General features: G+C 42.6%; 1 protein-coding gene across 5 annotated transcripts in view; it reads left to right on the forward strand.

The window, feature by feature from the left end:
* Positions 1-19083, forward strand: part of LOC127006790 (glycine receptor subunit alphaZ1-like) — a 45285-nt gene that overhangs the window by 22506 nt on the left and 3696 nt on the right. The window contains exons 4-12 of one of the 5 annotated variants that reach the window (XM_050877110.1): positions 1784-1843; positions 6870-6934; positions 8730-8825; positions 9314-9441; positions 13163-13245; positions 17080-17217; positions 17699-17928; positions 18255-18386; positions 18883-18984. In XM_050877110.1, coding sequence (XP_050733067.1) covers positions 1784-1843; positions 6870-6934; positions 8730-8825; positions 9314-9441; positions 13163-13245; positions 17080-17217; positions 17699-17928; positions 18255-18386; positions 18883-18984 — 1034 coding nt within the window. Of the gene's footprint in view, positions 1-1783; positions 1844-6869; positions 6935-8729; positions 8826-9313; positions 9442-13162; positions 13246-14373; positions 14457-17079; positions 17218-17698; positions 17929-18254; positions 18387-18882; positions 18985-19083 lie in introns of all 5 variants that reach the window. The other 4 variants (XM_050877108.1, XM_050877112.1, XM_050877113.1 and 1 more) reach the window with 4 other exon arrangements.

Raw genomic sequence — 19083 nt, forward strand, 5'->3', positions numbered from 1 at the left:
TCCTCCCTCTCTCCTCTTCCCTTGTTCCCATCCCCTTCCTTCCCCTTGCTTCTTGCCCTGCTCCCCCTCCTCCTCTCCCCTTTCCTCAGCTCTCTTCCCCTCTCTTCCCTTGCTGTCTACCCTCCCTATACCTCCCTCCTCCCCTTCCCCTCCCCAGTTCCCTTCCCCTTCCATTCTTTGCCACCTGCCTTCCCTACCTCCCTCCCTCCACCCCTCCCCTTGTTTGTTCTTCCTTCCCTTCCTTCCCCCGCTCCATGTCAATCCCAGGCAGTCATAACAAGCTTGTAAACACTGAAGCAGTCAATCATTCTCAGCCGGACTTCTTTAGTGTTGGACAAGGCGCCGGTACTACACTATCACCCCACCGCCTACTCTCTCTCTCTCTCTCTCTCTCTCTCTCTCTCTCTCTCTCTCTCTCTCTCTCTCTCCCAGGACGCATATCACGTGACCGTCTAAACATAAACTCTCCGGCGTCTTTTGTTAGTCTTTGTTTGTCAATTGTCGAAGAGAGGTAAGAGGAGAAGGAAGGAGGAGGTGTGATTTATTTTCTTTGCCTCAGTTTTACTTTTTGGTCGGCTTCCCTCCGGGTCAGATTTACATAGATTCACATAGATATTCAGGCCAGGAGAGGAGGATCAGGGGGAGGAAACGAGGGTGAAGGGGAAAAGATGGGAAGAGGAGGGGAGGGAAAAAAAGAGGAGGAGAAACTAGGAAGAAAGAAGGGGAAGAGGAGGAGAGGAGAAAAGAGGAAGAAAGAAGGGGAAATGAGGGGAAGAGGAGGAGAGGATGAGGAGGAGAAGAGAAAGAGAGAAGAGGAAGAGAGAAGAGGAGAAAAGAGAAGAGAAATGAGAGAGAGAGAGAGAGAGAGAGAGAGAGAGAGAGAGAGAGAGAGAGAGAGAGAGAGAGAAAATGAGAGAAATGCCCATAGCTACATAAGAAAACATAACACACGCTCCATGCATTCCATTCAGCTGATCAGTCACATAAAAAAAAAAATGAAAAAAATACCTCACGAGAAAAAAATGAGGGGAGGGAAAAAAAGACAAACGGGTGTGTCGTACAAGGGAAACAATGTCTGTGCCGCTATAAAAAGAATGAATATATGACTCTTAGCTCAGACAGAGAAAAACGAGCGAGAACTAAAGAGAAAAATTAGTGAGAGAAAAAGAGAAATAGAGAAAGGGTCTGTTGTGCTATGGAAATAAATGGAACTCTTCAGACACAGGGCAGAGTAAAAGAAACAAAGAGTAATGGGCTTGTAGCAGAATGAGAAATGAACTTAAGAGATTTTAAATAACGAAAAGATCAAATTGAATCTTTAGCTTACAGGAAAATAATCAAATAGAGAGAGAATGACTAATAAATCTATAGCATGATGAGAAACGAACCTAAGGGATGAAAATATAAAGAAAACAAGTCAAAAAATAAAATAAATAAGAAGAACAAAAAAAAAAACTAATGGATCTGAAACATTATGAGAAACGAACTGTCGAGACGAAAAAATATTGAAGTTAAATTTATCCTTAGGCATAGAGAAAGTATAATTAGAAAGAAACAAAAAAATGATGGATGAGAAGGGTTGGAAAATAATGAAACACAAAGATAAACGAACTTAAGAGTTAAAAAGAAAAGAACAGTCAGACTTTACCTTTAGCATATAGAAACAAAATTGCAAAGCTCAGGTCATCCCTATCAGCACGCGCGTCAGGCCGGACACACCTGCACCCCTCACCTGTCCGGGTCATTACGGGCAGGTGCAGGGCTCTTCTGTTTATTCTTTCAGGGCGGCGGGCAAAGCGAGAGGTGAATCCCGAGGCCCTGGACCTCCTCAGGAGCCCCAGCGGTAAGACGGCTGGCGCCCACACGCCGCTTACACCGCTTACACCTGTACACACCTGTTTACACCTGCCCCCACTGCATCCCCTCACCTGGTTCAGCACGTACCTCTCACTTGGTGCATTCACTCTCATTAGATTCCAAAGTCCTTTCTCTTTCTCTTCTTCCACCTGGCTTACCTCTCCCCTTTTGCCTCTCATTAGTTTCTTCCTCACCTGGTTCAGCCCGTAACTCTCACTTGGTGCTTTCACTTTCATTAGATTTCATTGACCTCTCTCACCTGTATCACCTGGCTTATTTTTCTCTCTCCGCCTCTCATTATGGCTTCTCTCTCTCTCTCTCTCTCTCTCTCTCTCCGCCTCTCAATAGCTTCTGCCTCACCTGAATCTTTTGTTTATCTCTCCTTGCTTCATCCTTCTGTGTGAATGGAAGCGTTATAAAGGATAACATTAGGAAGCCTTTTAAATTTTCTTGAATTTTGTCGCTTTTCCCTATTCATATTTGTTTCTGTGGTTTGGTTCTTCTCTCCTTTCTTCTCTGATAAAGTTTGTGCGGAGTGGTATTCGCATGAGCTTCTTACCCTAGCAATATTTCTTCCTCAAAAATGTAAAGACTGTGACATTTATATTATATCTCATTTCTTAGGCTTGAATTGTTCCTTCTTCTATATACGGAAAATCGCACTGCTTCTTTCTTTATTCTTTAGATTTATACGCATCTTTATTTATGTTGTTCTTTATTCTTTATTTTATATTCATCTTTATTCTCCTGCAGTGCAATGATGCAGCTTTAGATTTATACGCATCTTTATGTTGTTCTTTATTCTTTATCTTATATTCATCTTTATTCTCCTGCACTGCAATGATGCAGCTTGACACACCTCCACACACGCACGCACATACCCGTAACACCAGCAGCACCGCACCACACAAGCAAACACACACTAAAAACACACTCAAACAAAAATTGTACATACACTCTCACCAGCTTCGCAACGTGTCGTGTAGATGTCGCGGAATGATCGTGTATTGGTCTAGTATTAGCCACGTTTAACTCACACACACACCATAACAAGGCAACATATCAACCAATTCATACCTACAAGAACGATCCATAAACACACATTCAAAAACCTCGCATTATGCCGTGTACGTGTCTCGTATTGGCCGTGTTTTGATCTAGTTGTAGTCAAGTTTACCTCACCTTACACAACCATCATAAAACGGCAACATACCAACACACTCGTTCCCACAAGAACTATCCACCCGAAATTGACCTCTCATTTGGCCCCTCTTTACTTTTATACTTTTTTAGGAGCAGCGATTAGCGGGCTTCTTTTCTACCCTTTTTTTTTATGCCATTGAGCTGCTTCCTTTCCTGTAAAAGAAAAAAAGAAATCCATATATATTTACATAACTGCCTCGCATTATGTCGTGTATGTGTCTCGTATCGGTCGTTAATTGGTCTAGTTTTCGTCAAGTTTGCCTCACACAATCATCCTACCACAACAACACACCAACACACTCGTACCTACAATAGCTATCCATATCAACACCCTCACAAACGTCGTATTATGTCGGCATGTGACTCGTATTGGTCGTGTACTGGTCTCGTATCGGTCTTGTTTGCGTCGCGTGATCCACAAGGAGTGAGGATGGAAATCAAAGTGTGGTTTACGATGTTATGCTGAGTTACAGGAAGCCGTTCAACTCTAGTGATATTGATACTCTCGCTTCCAGGACCAAGCAAGGGTGAATTGGTTGTTTTTGCTCAGTATTTCGGGACGTAAATCAATCAGGTACACACTCACGTACCTGCTAAGTGAGTGCCAACAGGTGTGCGTGGGTTATGGCAAGGTATTAACTATTCTAAATCGCACTATTTGAGCAAGAGAGGGCGTGAAGTATGGAAGGATATATAGCATTCTCAATTCCTTTATTTGGCCCAGACACGCTTTCAATCTCCTCTCGTATTTGTTGCATAAATTTGTTTGAGCTTTCAGAGTGTATTTGGAAGTGTCTTTATTGGTTACAAAATTATGGGAAAGGACTGATTAAGTCTTTTTCATAGACAGGTATTAAGTATTCTCAATTCCTTTATTTGGCCCAGAAACGCATTCATGCTCCTGTAGTATTTGCAGTATAAGTTTGTTTGGACTTTCAGAGTGTATTTGAAAATGTGTTTATATCGTACAAAATTTTGGAAGTGGATTCAGTAAGTATTCTTGGGTAGCACTGGTATTGAAAACTGATTTGAGAGAGAGAGAGAGAGAGAGAGAGAGAGAGAGAGAGAGAGAGAGAGAGAGAGAGAGGGGTAATGTATTGGCCTGATGGAGGACTCGTAACGCCCCGTCAACACCAAGACAGAGGAGGACAAGCTTTCCTGAGTGTCCTGGGGAAGGGGGGAAGGGGGTGTACGTGCCCTTAAACCCCTCTACCCCCCTCCCCTCTCCTTCACCTCTCCCTCTAACCTCCCTCCTCCACTTCCTCCCCCTCCCCATCCTCCCCTCCATCCCATTTTCCGCCTGTACAAAACGACACTTTTTTATTTACCTGGGCGCACCTGGGGATTGAAGTGAATAAAAACGTTGATTCTTTATTTTCCGATTTGTTGTTATGGTTTTCAGATATATATATATATATATATTTTTTTTTGCTGGTTGTTATTATATTTATTGTTATTACTACCGCTGCTACTATTGTTACTTCTACTACTACTACTACTACTACTACTCCTACAACCCCTACTACAACTCATCCTTCTCCTCCTCGTCCTCCTCCCCCTCCTACTACTACCACTATACCTACCTACCTACCTACCTACTTACACACACACACACACACACACACTTACGGAGGCAGCAGAGTGAGTGCCTAGAGTGCCAAGTTGCCACACTATGGCACTCGTCTCCTCTTTCCGTGTTCCCCTGCCAACCCTAAAGGAGGAAGGCGGGGGAGGGCGAGGGAGCAGGAGGAGGAGGAGGAGGCCCAATAAAAACGAAAACAATAACAAAAGTGGCAGTAGAAGAATGATGCTGCTGCTGCTGCTGATGATGATGGTGATGGTGATGATGGTGATGATGATGGTGAAGAAGGCGATAGAGCAAATGGAAATATGAATGATAATCTCACTTTTCTTCTTAAACATAATGGAAAATAACAACAGTGGCAGATAGATTGATGATGACGATGATAATGATGATGATGATGATAATAAAAATGGTGATGAAGCAGATGAAAATACAATAATAATCTCCCTTTCCCTCTTATACACAAAGGAAAAACAGCAACAAAAACCTAACATAAAAATTCTTACCTACGTTAGCTAATATTAATAAAAGTCCTTTGATAGAACTACCCGGTAAAGACGAGACGCTAAAAAGAAAACGGAGGAAGGAAACAGTTACTAGGAGAGCGTTCGTAAGAGGAGAGGAGATTAAAAATAATAAAGTATAAAAATTCCTACTTCCATTATCCAGTATTAAAAATCCTTTGATAGAACTACCCAGCAAAGACTAGCCACTTAAAAGAAAACGGAGGAAGGAAACGGTTACCAGGAGAGCGTTCGTAAATCCGAGAAGAGGAGAGGAGACAAAAATAAAGTATAAAGATTCTTACTTCCATTATCCAATATTAAAAGTCCTTTGATAGAACTACCCGGTAAAGACTAGACGCTAAAAAGAAAACGGAGGAAGGAAACGGTTACCAGGAGAGCGATCGTAAATCTGAGAGGAGTAAGAACAAAAAACGAAAGACTAACAACCAAGCCACTGTAAAGGAAGAACAAAGACAGGAAAGTACGAAACTGCTTACGTCTTTTATAGTAAGGTGTCACGTGTGTCTCTTGTTTTATGAGGACGAGAGTGCCAGGAGACGCGTGTGTGTGTGTGTGACAAGGGGTGGGGTGGGGAGAGAGAGAGAGAGAGAGAGAGAGAGAGAGAGAGGAATATGTAAAAAAAAAAAAACTCAAATTCTTAAAAAAAAAAAACCGTCTCCCTTGATTACAAACACCTGGTAGCTACTTCAACAAACACAGCCTCGATTATATTCCTATTTTTCCTTCTTTTTTAATCTGTCGCTCTTGGCATTCCCTCACTCACTGGTTTGCCTCTCGCCTCCCCCCACCCCCTGCTCCCTTTCCCCTTCGTTTTCTCTCCCCTTTTCACCCCCTGCTGCTCCCCTTCTCTTTATTCTCCGTTGGGGGTAAAAGGGAAAGGCTGTGAAAGATCTATAGCTTTTTCCCTTTTGTTTTTCTTTATTTGATGCCTTTGCTAAGAAGAGAAGAAAAGAGAGAGAGGCGAGAAAGAGGGAGAGCTCAAGAAGAATGATTTACCTGTATCTTGCACCTTACCTGTGAATGATTTTGGGTGCTCCAAGTGAGGGGTTGCATGTGTCGGGTCTTGCTCCTGATAACACCACTAATATATATTCCTTTTATTATTATTTCCGTTTACACTGTACATATGTGACACGCTTGGCATATATGTATTTTTAACTTGTGTATCGATTTTTAGTTTTGCATTGTTTCTTTTATACTAACGGGATATGAAAAAAAGTGGTGGTGGTAGTAGTAGTCGTAGTAGTAGCAGTAGTAGTAGTAGTAGTAGTAGTAGTAGTAGTAGTAGTAATAGTAGTAGTAGTATTCGTATTAGTAGTAGTGGTGGTAGAGGTAGTCGTAACTGTATTATTATAAAAGCAGTTATAGAGAAGGAGAATCAGAAGGTGAAGTAGAAGGAAGTACAGAGCAGAAGAAGGAGGAGACAGAGAAAGAGAAGGAGGAGGAAGAGGAGGAGGGAGCAATTGGACGTGGTAATATAACATCAATAAAAACATGATGATAGCAATAAAAACAGTATTTACACTAATCCCAAAAACACATGTAAAGAAATCCCTGTAATCCCACCGCTGCCACCATTTTTAGCCTCCCCCAAATCATTCACATTTTTATCTACCCTCCAACCACCACCACAACCAAAACTACCACCACCACGACCACCATCACCACCGCCTGTCTCACCCGTCTTTACATTTCAGAGCCTACGGTGGTGTGGGTTCAACTGTTCATCAACTCCTTCGGGTCCCTCAATGCCGCTAACATGGTGAGTTCTCCGATCTATCTGTCTCTACCTTACTTTTTTGACTGGCTTAATGAATAGCTGCCGTACTGACTGCTTGGCTGACTGACTGGCTACTCAACTAATCATTGTAAGTTAATCATTCCTTTCTTCATATGTTTCCTTTCATCGTTGCGTGTAGTTTTTTCTTTTCATTTCTTCATTGTGTTATTCATTTCATTCTTCATCTGTTTTCGTTCTCCATTACGTTCTTCATCGAGTTATCTTTTGTTTTGGTCTCCTTTGCGTTCTTCATTGCGCTTTTCATTTGTTTTTGTTCTGCTGTATTTATTGCGTTTTTCATTTTTTATTCTTTTTGTTTTTCACTGCGTATATCTCTTTTCCTCAACCATTAATTCTTCCCGTTCTTCATTGCGTTTTTCATTCATTTCCACTCTTCATCACGTGCAGGCCTATCTTTCTTTTCATCGGCTCTTTATTTCTTTCCTCAACCATTCTTTCCCTTCTTCATAGCGCGTGTCTTATGATGGTATCAGTTCCCGGGCTCAAGTCGGCGCCTTCATCTGAGTCACAGGATTAGCAGGAGGTATTTTAGACGTGGAACTAAAGGAAAACTTGTATATCTTTGCCAACAACAGAAATAAGAAAAAGTTAGAAAAAAAGGTGTGAGAGTCGTGAAGAGGTGAAATCTTTCAACACAACAAGAGAAGAGTTTTTTCTCGTCTTTTTTTGTGTGTCAGTTTCGGCGCGACTTGACATTTTAAAAAGTTGGATTAAGGACGAGGTGGCTTTCTCTCCTTTACTCTTCCTTTCTTTATTTATTTGCTCTCTTTTCCCTCTTTTTACTGTCGCTGTCTTTTTTTTTTATCTGTTTGGCATTAAGAAAATGGAGTTAGATGTATCGGGTAGCTTTCTCTCTTTCCTCTTTTTTTCTCCTTTTTTTATTTTCGTCAGTCTCCCCCCCTTCATGGCACTAGGAAAACGGATTAAGGTAGCTCTCTCTTTTTTCCTTCCTTTCTCTCTCTCTCTCTCTCTCTCTCTCTCTCTCTCTCTCTCTCAGGCGTAACATTGCGGTTTTCTTGGCCTTTCTTAACTCTCGACCTTGTTTTATTCCTCCTCCTCCTCCTCCTTTTCCTCCTCCTCCTCCTCCTTCTCCTCCTCCTTCTCCTCCTCCTCCTCCTCCTTCTCCTCCTCCTCCTCCCATTCCCACTTGTTTTCCCTTGCTTCTCGTCCTCCTTTTGCCTTTCCTTGGTGAGTCACTGAATCTTAATTCTTAGCCGTGACACTGAAGGAGGATAAACAGTTTAGGGCGGCCGTTGTTTAGCGAAGAAGCTGTTTTGGGGTTCCGTTGGCTGGTTCTTGTCTTGAATTCCACAGCAGTGTCCCTTTCCCTCTAATCTTTAAACGCTATTATTATGGTAAGACCGCTTTTGGACCTCCTAACTGCATCCAAAAAGAGGTATCAGCATCATAATAGCGATAAAAGATTGCAAGACTTACTTTACTATTTATTCACTGTTGACCTGACTACCTACCTTCATCGTAAAGCCGCTTCTTTTCTTATCTTCTATGACTATTTATATATTTGGATCTCTCATGAAATTTATCCTGCAAGCCAACTAGAGGTCTTAGCATAAAAACTGCGATAAAAACTAGCCTTATTTTCTTGCTTAGACCCCTTTTGAATTTACTAACCGCGTCCATAAAGGTATTTGCATGAAAATAGCGAAAGAAGACAGCAAGAGTATTTATCTTTGCATGTATTCACTGCTTACCCGACTGTCGTTCTCTCTGACACAAACTCCGCGTCGTTTTGCAGGACTACAGCATCGACGTGTTCCTGCGGCAGCGTTGGCACGACCAGCGCCTCAAGTTGACGGGAAACAGGACGAGGATCACCGTGCAGGACCCTGTGGTGAGCTGGGGGAACGAGGAGTAGGAGGAGGACAAGGAGAAGGAGGAGGAGGAGGAGGAGGAAGAGAGTATGAGATGTACACTATGAAGAAACTTGGTCCACTTCCTTTTGTTTTATCTTCATTCACACACCTTTTTTTTTCATTTTCAGTCACTCACTTCTCTTCTTTTCATCTTCATTCACACTCTTGCTTTCCTCTTGTTTATTCTTCATTCACATCCTTTCTTTCTTCTTGTCTCGTCTTCATTCACACACTCCTCTTCCTCTTCTTCCATCTTCCTTCACACACACTCACACGTTGCACCTCCCTTGTCTTCCTTCCTTTCCCAGCTGCAAGGCGAGATCCGGGGAAGGAGGAGAAAGAGGAAGAGAAGAAGAGTAAGAGGGATAAAAGCTATATAGTCAACGTACTTTCAACTCTTGCGTCTTCCTTCACACATACACTCTCACTCACATGTTGCACCTCCCTGTTTTTTCTTCCTTTCCAGATGCAGGCAAAGATCTGGAAGCCCGACACGTACTTCAACAACGTGAAGGACGCCGAGGTGCACAAGGTCACGATGCCCAACATCCTCCTGCGCATCGATAAGAACGGCGATGTTCTCTATAGCATGAGGTGAGGCAGGGGACGATTGATCTCTTGAGTCCCCCATACAAAGGTTACGTTTTCTTTCTTTCTCAGCCCGTAAATATACATTCCTTGGTCTAGTCACTTTGGTATTTCTTAGGTCTTATTAATCTAGTTAGTTAGTGTTTTGTTAAGGTAAAGTTGTAGTGCAGGTGATGTTAATGTTATGTTATGTAGTGAAACTTTCATTTAATTACCGTAGATTTATTTCCGAAACTCTATCTGTTATGGATTTTTATATTAGTCTTGGTTAAGTCTGGTTAGTTTGTGCACTGTTAAAATAAAATAGCTACAGTGCACGTGTTTAGTGTTTAGGTTCTGTAATGAGATTTGCATTTATCTACCGTAGATTTATTTCCGTAACTCTTCTTGTCATGGATTTTTATATTGCTCTTGGTTTAGTCTTGTTATTTAGTTATTTTAGTTTAGTTCACTGCCAAGGTATAGTTGAACTGCACATGCTGTTTATACTCTGCACGTAGTAGTTAGATTTTCATTTATTTACCGTAGATTTTTAATTTCTATTTCTTTTTTTCCCTTGTTTTTTTTTCGGTTATAGTGAGTGTTGATTTAATTCTTATAGTGTAACTACATTGAATTTTCCGGTAAGATTCTAGTTATCAATGATTTACTTCCATATTTCCTCATTAACTTACTATTTTAATAACGTTTTTTCTCTTACATTTCTTTGTTCTTGGTTAGTTACACTTTCATTGATTGCCGCATCGCAAAAGTGCACGTGTAGATACGATCCTTTAACTGTTTCTCTATTTATTGACTTTAGATTCTTGACATTGCTACCTCACTTACCTCTTCTTGGATTTCTTTGTTTTTCGTTACTTGTTCGTTTATTGATTAACGCATAGCAAGAGCGCACGTGCACTCTATGATTAGTTCTCTGTTTATTTGCCTTAGATTTATGACATAACTTCCTCGCTTACTTCTTGGATTTCTTTGTTTTTCGTTAGTTGTTCTTTTATTGATTAACGCATAGCAAGAGCGCGCGTGCAAGCAAGACTCTATGATTAGTTTTCTGTTTATTTACCTTAGATTCTCGACATCATTTCCTTACCTCGCTTCCTCTTCATTACTTTTTATCAGTGTATACAAAAGGCCGAAGCTCCCGAGTCATACACACTTCGCTTCAAGACACATATGGTCGGTATCCTAAAACGCTTCCTTCTCTTACGTCAGTTGTTTATAGAGGTCGAAAAAGAGGTTAAACGAATTCTCATGAGTGTTTTTTCACATTCATGGTGCAGAAACTTTGTCAAACTACCACCAGGGTCACAAAACTTATTCACCGTTGCCAGATTGTCGTACTCAGCCGCTTATATTTCCCGACTTCCTGCCCCAAAACTGTCTACTGGGCTCCAGTAACGAAACTCATTTATAGTTATTGTTAAAAGAGTTAGATCCTGATGTTTCTTGGCAATAGTTAGGCGTCAGAAACTATAAATACTATGCTCTGAGTACGATAATCGGTGAAAACTATCCTTGAAAATGCCCACAACTCCTACGGAAGCCTTGTTATTAAATGTATGTGCTTGGGAGCCGAGCCGAGACGTTTAAATATGACCCTTTATATTACCGTGAGGCTGGACAGGTGACGCTTTCGGCTACATACATTAGAAGAGATCAAAGGAATCTTACGGTTTATCAATACCTATTTTCGCGGACGCCTCCTTCCCGAGTTCCTTCCTTCGTTTACTATTCACAAGACACCTTTTGTAAGCGCGTCTGAGTCTTTTCTGGTGCTGAAATAACTCAGTCTCACAAAGGTGGTTCTGTTGCTCTGAGGAAGAACTCGCAGCATATTTGATGTTGAAGGGGACACTAAATTAACTGAAGGCATCCGTATTGACTCTCTCTCTCTCTCTCTCTCTCTCTCTCCCCTCCGCTCCTCCCTTCCCTTCCCGCCGTGAAGTATCTCCTGACGAAGGTTCTATCTCGTGCAAGTCTTCAGCCGTGAATATTAAGCCTAAACTCTTTCTGTGGGCCTCTCTTCTGGTTGATTCCCGTTTGCCTGCTAACCCGAATCCTAAATCCTTTCCTGAATCATCTGTATCCTCCTGTATCCTCTAATCCTCCTGAAGCCTTTCCTGTATCCTCCTGTATCCTCCCGAATCTTCCTGTATCCTCCTGAATCCTCCTGAATCTTGAATCCTCTCCATATTGACTCCGGTTTGCCTGCTGAGTGTGTGCGAGGAACCTGCAACCCAAATTATTACCTTCTGCTGAGTTTGCATGCGTTCTCCGTGGCTTTTGGGGGAATTTTGCGATTGTCCTCTCTGGAATGCTGGCCTTACCGTATAAATAATAAAGAAATAAATAATAAACGTATAGATGTTTAATAGATAGATAGATGTTTAAATAATATATATAAATAAATATTAAATGTATAAATGTTTGAGAGATGACGTTTCCTATTTTTGAGATTCGGATAAGTTTACTGATTTGCTGTTTGTTCTTTTAAGTATTTTTTGTCTTATTATTAGAGTATTCTTTGCCTCTATCTTTAGCACTATTTAGAATTATCATCGTTGCCTTTTATTAATATTTGGCACACATCTATTACTGTATAAGATGATTTTTACGAGTCTTTAGCATTTTTCTATCTTCTGGAACAATTTTTCGTGTAGTCTATAATTATCTTTTTTATACACCTTAGGAAAGTAAACCAAAAACTCATTGTGACCTTGATATTTTTTGAGTGTCTTCAGCTCTAGTTTCGCTTCGCCAGGTGGAGAGTGTCACCTGGATTACCGCACCTGTTACTTATTACCTATTCATTGTTATCACTGTACCTGTGCATTGTTATTTATTGTTATTTATCTACCACTTCACTGTCATTTACGTACCTCTTCCATTGTTATAGCTAGACCTGTCCATTGTTATTTCTTCGAATCTGTCATTTGTTAGTCTTGTTCAATCTTCATGTATGGGAACGTATGCATAAACTCCCTCGCAGCCTAAAAGATAATAACCCCGTGTATGTTTCCCTTTACTGTAATCTGGCTTCTCATCCCAAGCTTCAGAGTGACGTTTTAAAGGCTTCAAACTCTGACTTCCCTCACTAAATGTTTCCTAATGTGTTCTGATCCCCCGCAGCACTCCACCGTAAGCAGCTTTGAATGATGGGGGGGTGGCAATGACTCCCCTTCTCCTTTAATACCTTTATGTGTCCCTTCCCAGTTATCCTAAGCTATGAATTGATAAAAAGATATGCTACCCACAATCCCTTATATCCTGACGTGGCCTTTTCCCCAGTATCCTAAACTCTGGATGGCTCGATATTTAAGGATGAAAGGATATGTTACCTGCAGTTCCTTACATCCTTACGTGCCCTTTCCCCAGTATCCTAAGCTTTGAATGGCTGGAAGAAGCAGAGTCTCGATAACGCGAGTCTGGTGGATAAGCGAGATCGCGTAACTTGAATTTGCGGTGTTCGGATTTCGCGCGATTTGGTTTCTCATCAACTTCGCAAATTTTGGCCTTTGGTTGGCGCCTTTGAGACATGCTCGGGATACTACATGATACTTTTGAGGTGTTTTGTTCTTAATTTGCGCTTCTCTCAAATCGCATCACTCGATCTCGCGTTATTGGGACTCTACTTTCTTTGATGATTAAGGATTCTTTCTCCAAAATGTGGCCGCTGTGCATGTCCTCGTTGGCCGGCGCGGAGACTAACAGTGTTGCCATCTCACAGGATCACGCTCAGACTCTCCTGCAACATGCAACTTGAGCAGTTTCCCTTTGACGACCAGAGGTGTAGCACGACCCTGGCTTCCTGTAAGTAGTCGTCCAGTGTCTCTGCCATGCACTGCTCTCGCACGTTTGGTAAATTATTCGCATCCTCCTCCTTTGGCTGTGTTTTCTTTTCGGGTACTTCTCGTTTTTCTTCATTTATCTCTTCCGCCTTGCCACTGGGTTGGGTTAGGTATTATTTGTAGCCACGCGCCTTCATTTTTAGTCCCTGAGAGTTGTAATATCTTCCTTTCCTTTCTTCCTTTCCTTTATGATATGTATTGCGTAGTCTTAGACATCGTAGTGACTCTGTTTCATTGTGCATTCTGTATTAGTGTTCTCCTTCCTTTTGTCTGGTATTTGTCTTGTCCTCCTGAATCGTATATCTAAGTTCGTTCATTGTCTGTCCCGTCTTAGTTGTCTGCCTTCCTTCCTGCCTTCCTTATGTTCTTCCTTCAGTCTTCTCGAGGCGGCACGATACGTCCTCAGAAGCCTCCTTCCGGCCTCGTGTGCCATGGCCAAAGTAGTTCTGTCTTGGCCCAAACGATATTACTCATTTGCACGTCATCTGTCTTTACCTCTTTATCCCCTTATCTATCTATCTATCTGTACGCGCAGATCGTAAAGATAACAATAAATTAGACGTAGAATATCGTTAGAGTTATTAACTCATTGGCATAACGTATGATACCAACTAAATCTCGTGTTCTTGTCTTGTAATTGGATTTTAGTAGATGTTAGATACTTTTCAACACCAAACTCTTGAATCGGAACATTTCTTGAGTTCGTGCTTCGAAGACGACTGAAGTAAGCAGCGAATCCGATGAAATAAAGGAATGAGATATAGTAAAGATCCGTACACACGATGACCAAGCCAGTGTTCCGCAACGTTTGGCGTACGACAGGAAGATACAAACGTTTACCATGAAATAGGAAGCACAGCAATACGGACAGGGCAAAGAAAACGTTTATAACAAAAAGAAAAAACAAGAACACAGATACAAGGGAAATAATACCGAACCGAACAAGGTGTCCCGCGTAGGAATAATTCGACAGAAGGAACCACGAAGGAAAAACTCATCTGGAATCTTACCTGAGAAGGTAAGGGGCGTTAATAGCACCTGTCTTGCGGGGACGCCTTGGGGTACACCTGACGGTCTCTTCCTCTGCCAGGGTAACATTGACACTCACCTGTAGCATGGAGTTCGAAGACTACCCTTTTGACGAACAGGTGTGCGGCTCCATCATCAGCTCGTGTGAGTATGAAGGCTGTTGTAATTGGGCTGTTCCCTTCTCACCCTCCCTTACTGTCTTTTATTAACTTTCCTTGCCTCCTTTCCGTTTCTCTTGTTAGTCTGCTCCATTTGTTTTGTCTTCGTCTTATCTTCCCTTTATTGTTCCCCTTTCTCAGCTTATCCTAATGCCCCGTAACTTTCCTTGCCCACCTTCCATTTCTTTGTTATCAGTTTGCTCCGATTGTTTTGTTTTTGTCGTACCCTCCCTTTATTTATCTCGCCCAAGTACGAATGATTGGTTTGTTCCCGCCTTTTCTTCCCTTAACCCTATCCGATCCGAGGGGGAATAAGTCTGGCCTCCCCTCACGGACTTCGATCAAAACGATACACCTTTTTTTTTCTTATCAACTCTAGAAGAAAAACAGTCTTACAGAAAAACGCAGAAAATTTGAAAACGTCGGATCGGATAGGGTTAATGTCTCTAAACTTCCCTTGTCCTCCGTCTGGCTCTCTGTCATCAACTCCTTCAGGTTGTTCTCCTCTCGCCTTCCTTCCTTTTCCTTAATTCACCATCAGTATTTCCACCTTACCTTACTTTATATCTCTTCCATGCCATTCCTTCCCTATTTTGGAGGAACAATATGTAATGTACAGTGTGTAATCCAGTGTTCTATTTGCTTTATTGCTGTCCCTATGCACAATCTTCCTAACTTCTTCATCCTCGTGAGCTTGAATACGCTGGCAATGCTTTTTTATTTCTCCCACCCCCAAAATGAGGTCACGCTAATCTGAAAATCAATACCAGCACTCACATAAGCGGCTGGTGATAAGTGGCGTGAGTTCCTATAGTCTTACTTGTACCCTGGAACCTCCTTCGCCTCCCTCTCTCCCGCCGTCGCTGCAGCAAGAGAAAGAAACCAAGAAGCGAAGAACCAAGACCAGCCGTATAGGTTCAGAAGGAGATTATGTGAGGCCGCCTGTAAAATCCCTTTCCGCGTCTCCTGCAGCTAAAGAAAAATAAAGGAAGGACAATTCTCGTAGTGTTTCCTTAAATTAAAAGAAGTGGGCAGCTCGTTCTCTTTATAAGGTTGAGGGATAGAAGAAAACGAAGGAAATAATTGTTCATATGGCTGGAAAAGGAGGAAGCGAAGGAAGAAGAAAAGGAAGAAGAGGAGAAGGAGGAGGAGGAGGACGAAGGTTACGAAATTGGCTCCTCTCTCGTAAAAGTATAGGAGAGAGAGAGAGAGAGAGAGAGAGAGAGAGAGAGAGAGAGAGAGAGAGAGACAGACGGATAAAAAAACGATTGAGAGAGAGAGCACTTTTACCTGAAGTCACACCAACAAATTATCGCAAGGTATTTCTACGACTCCACCATCACCTGCCTCCATTATCCCGCCATTACCTCGACCCAGCGCGGAAGCAATTAAAACAATAGCCAAGAGTCGTGCGGCGCGAACTTTTACCATTACCACGACACAGTTACCTTTACTAGCCACGCACAACAATAAAAAGGGACGATTGGCGTGGATTATTAATGGAGAGGAAGATTTACTGTTTCAAAGTGACGTATGGATGAGCTAATGGGTGTATATTTTCTCCCTCCCTCCCTCCCACCCACCATTAGCTTTCCTTTTCTACACTAACGTCACAGTAGTGGAGATGCACCTGGAATCAATAATGGGGAGGAAAATACACCTGGGGAACGTGACATATACCTGAGTTAATGAGTTTATCTTTTCCTCGTTTCTTCTTCAAGCGACACAACGCCCATTGGCTTTCCTTCTCCACATTAACGTCACAGTAATAGAGGTGCACCTGGAATCAATAATGGGGAGGAAAATACACCTGGGGAACGTGACATATACCTGAGTTAATGAGTTTATCTTTTCCTCGTTTCTTCTTCAAGCGACACAACGCCCATTAGCTTTCCTTTTCCACACTAACGTCACATTAATAGAGATGCACCTGAAATCATTAATGGGGAGGAAGATACACCTCCGTAAAATTATATATACCTGAGTTAATGGGTTTACCTTTCTTTACATCTTCGTCAAGTGACCACAATGACCTGTCCTAGCCATCTCCAAACTCCCCATCGCAGGAGGCGAACGTGTGGTCATGAATGGAGGAAATACTTGGTGCTTTATGGGACAGAAAATAGACCAAGAACTAAACGCAAAGTATTAAAAGAAACCGGAGACTCGCTACTTCAAACACGGCCACAGAAAAGGAAACGCGGAAAAGGGAATGGCCATATTTAGCTGCAGAGGAATGACCAAGGACTAAACCCGGAGTACTTAAAATGTCCACAACACGACACTTCAAACACGGCCACAGAAATGAAAACGCGGAAAAGGAATGATCGGAACCAGGCATATTAAAACGATCCCCAACACGCTCATCCCAGCAAGGCCACAGAAAAGAAGATCCTGAAATAGAACAATCAGATTTAGCTGCAGAAGACGGACCAAGAACAAAACCCGAAGTGTTGAAAAAAAACGCAACCCGCTATTTTAAACGACGTCACTATAAAGAAAATCCCGAAAAAGTTTAATCACATTCGATTGTAATGGTTTCTTGATGCGATATACCGGTAACAGACTAATGGGTTTTCTCTTCTCCCTTTCGCCCCCCGCCACCTCAGACGCCAACACGGACGACGTGATCGAGTACCAGTGGGACGAGACGACAGCCATCGACATGCCCGACGACCTGGAAATCGCCCAGTTCGACTTTCTGAGGGACCCCAACACGGTCGACGATAAGCAGGTGTTCGTGACAGGTGAGTGAGGGGAGGGGGTTGTTGGTGGCTCCTTTTTTTCATGTACTGAGTTTTTATTCTTTCTTTCTCCTCCCTTGGGTTACTCTTCTTCTCCCTCCTTTTTTGTCAGATATCTTCTCATCTTCTACTCTCTTCATCTCCGTCCAGTAACGCTTTCATTGCTTTCTTCTTCAGGTAGTTCTTCTCCTTTTCTTCTTCCTCAGGTAACTCTTCTGTTCCTTTCTTCTTCACGCAACTCTTCTCCTATTCCTTCTTTCTCCTTCAGGTAACTCTTCTCCTATTCCTTCTTTCTCCTTCAGGTAACTCTTCTCCTATTCCTTTCTCCTCCTTTAGGTAATCCTTCTCCTTCGCCTCCCATCCTCAGGTAACTCTTCTACTCCTTTCCTTTCTCCTCCCTCAAGTAACTCTCCTCCTCCTCCTCCTCCTCCTCCTCCTCCTCCTCCTCCCGCAAGTAATCTTCTCCTCTTCTCTCCTCCGCCAGGTAACTTCAGCGCCCTCAAGGTGTCCTTTGACCTGCGTCGCCAAAACGGTTACCACATCCTGCAGACCTACATCCCCACCATCCTCATCGTGGTCATCTCCTGGGTATCCTTTTGGCTCGACCCTAACGCCGTGCCCGGCCGTGTGTCCCTCGGCGTTACCACCCTGCTCACCCTCACCACCCTCGCTTCGGGCGTCAGGGCGCAGCTCCCGCCTGTCTCCTACGTCAAGGTGTGTCCTGCCTCGCTCACTGTCTCCTCCTTCCCTTGTAATCTTAACTGTATCCCATCAGTTGTCTTTCAGTCCATCAGATGTTCAGGACAAGGATTTAACTGTTTTCTTCTTTTAATACTTATAAAAAAAAGGTTAGTGTTTTTGAAGTCATTTAGGAGGACCAGTAATGAATACGATGACCATAGGTAGCTGTAGCAAATATTTTCGTTTCCATGCAGGTCATAATTCTTATGCCGAGTCCTCCTCTCTACTGGATTTAACAGAGACGAAAGAGACCAGCTTTATTTACAGTTAGGTCTTCACCCCCTCCCCCCTTCCCTCAGGCCATCGACGTGTGGATCGGCATGTGCATGATCATGGTGTTCGGCGCGCTGCTCGAGTTCACGTTCGTCAACTGGCTGGCCAACAAGAAGATCGTCGGCGAGGCCTCCCTCGCCTTCAGGCTGCCCCTCGCCGTAAGTTCCCCGCGTGGCGGTTTTGGTGCATGCCATCAGCCACCCCCTACCTCCCCAAGCCCCTTAAGGTGCCTAACACGCCCCCCTCGTCCCCAGTGATGGCATGAGTGGCCCGTTAGTGGGTCTTCTAGTGCCACAACAACACCTCTGCCCACCATATCTTGTATTTGTATTACTGTTCCTTATATTCATATTTTCACCATTAGCCATGTGGAACTTAACTCTTATCAGACCACGCATCTGACATAATATATATATTTTCTTCTTTCATTTCTCTTTCAAGTTATAACTTACTTTCAAACTAACTGGAAAATATCTGAATACTATTTTTGAAACATTTTGGAATATCATATTTTGTATGGAATAATTTAAAATTCCCCTAAGAGGAAAAAAATATTACTAATTACTGCTGTACTATACATGTTTTGTGTGTTCTCCTCCTCCTTCTCCTCGTCCTCGTCCTCGTCCTTCACCTCCTCTTGACGTGGGTCCACAGCTGTTCGGGTCGGACGAGGAAGAGGTGGGACTGGACAGTGGTGTTGGTGATAGTGATAAGGTTGATAGCGAGGCTGCCCCCGAGGAAACTAACTCAGTCAAAGTATTAGACTTACTAAAACTTAGCACACTGTACTTATTATCTTCACCAAAAAGCTGATCTTCTATTTCAAGTTTGTGCATCGTGTGACGGCCATGTTTA

This window comes from Eriocheir sinensis, chromosome 33, assembly GCF_024679095.1.
Source record: "Eriocheir sinensis breed Jianghai 21 chromosome 33, ASM2467909v1, whole genome shotgun sequence".
Taxonomy (NCBI): Eukaryota; Metazoa; Arthropoda; class Malacostraca; order Decapoda; family Varunidae; genus Eriocheir; species Eriocheir sinensis.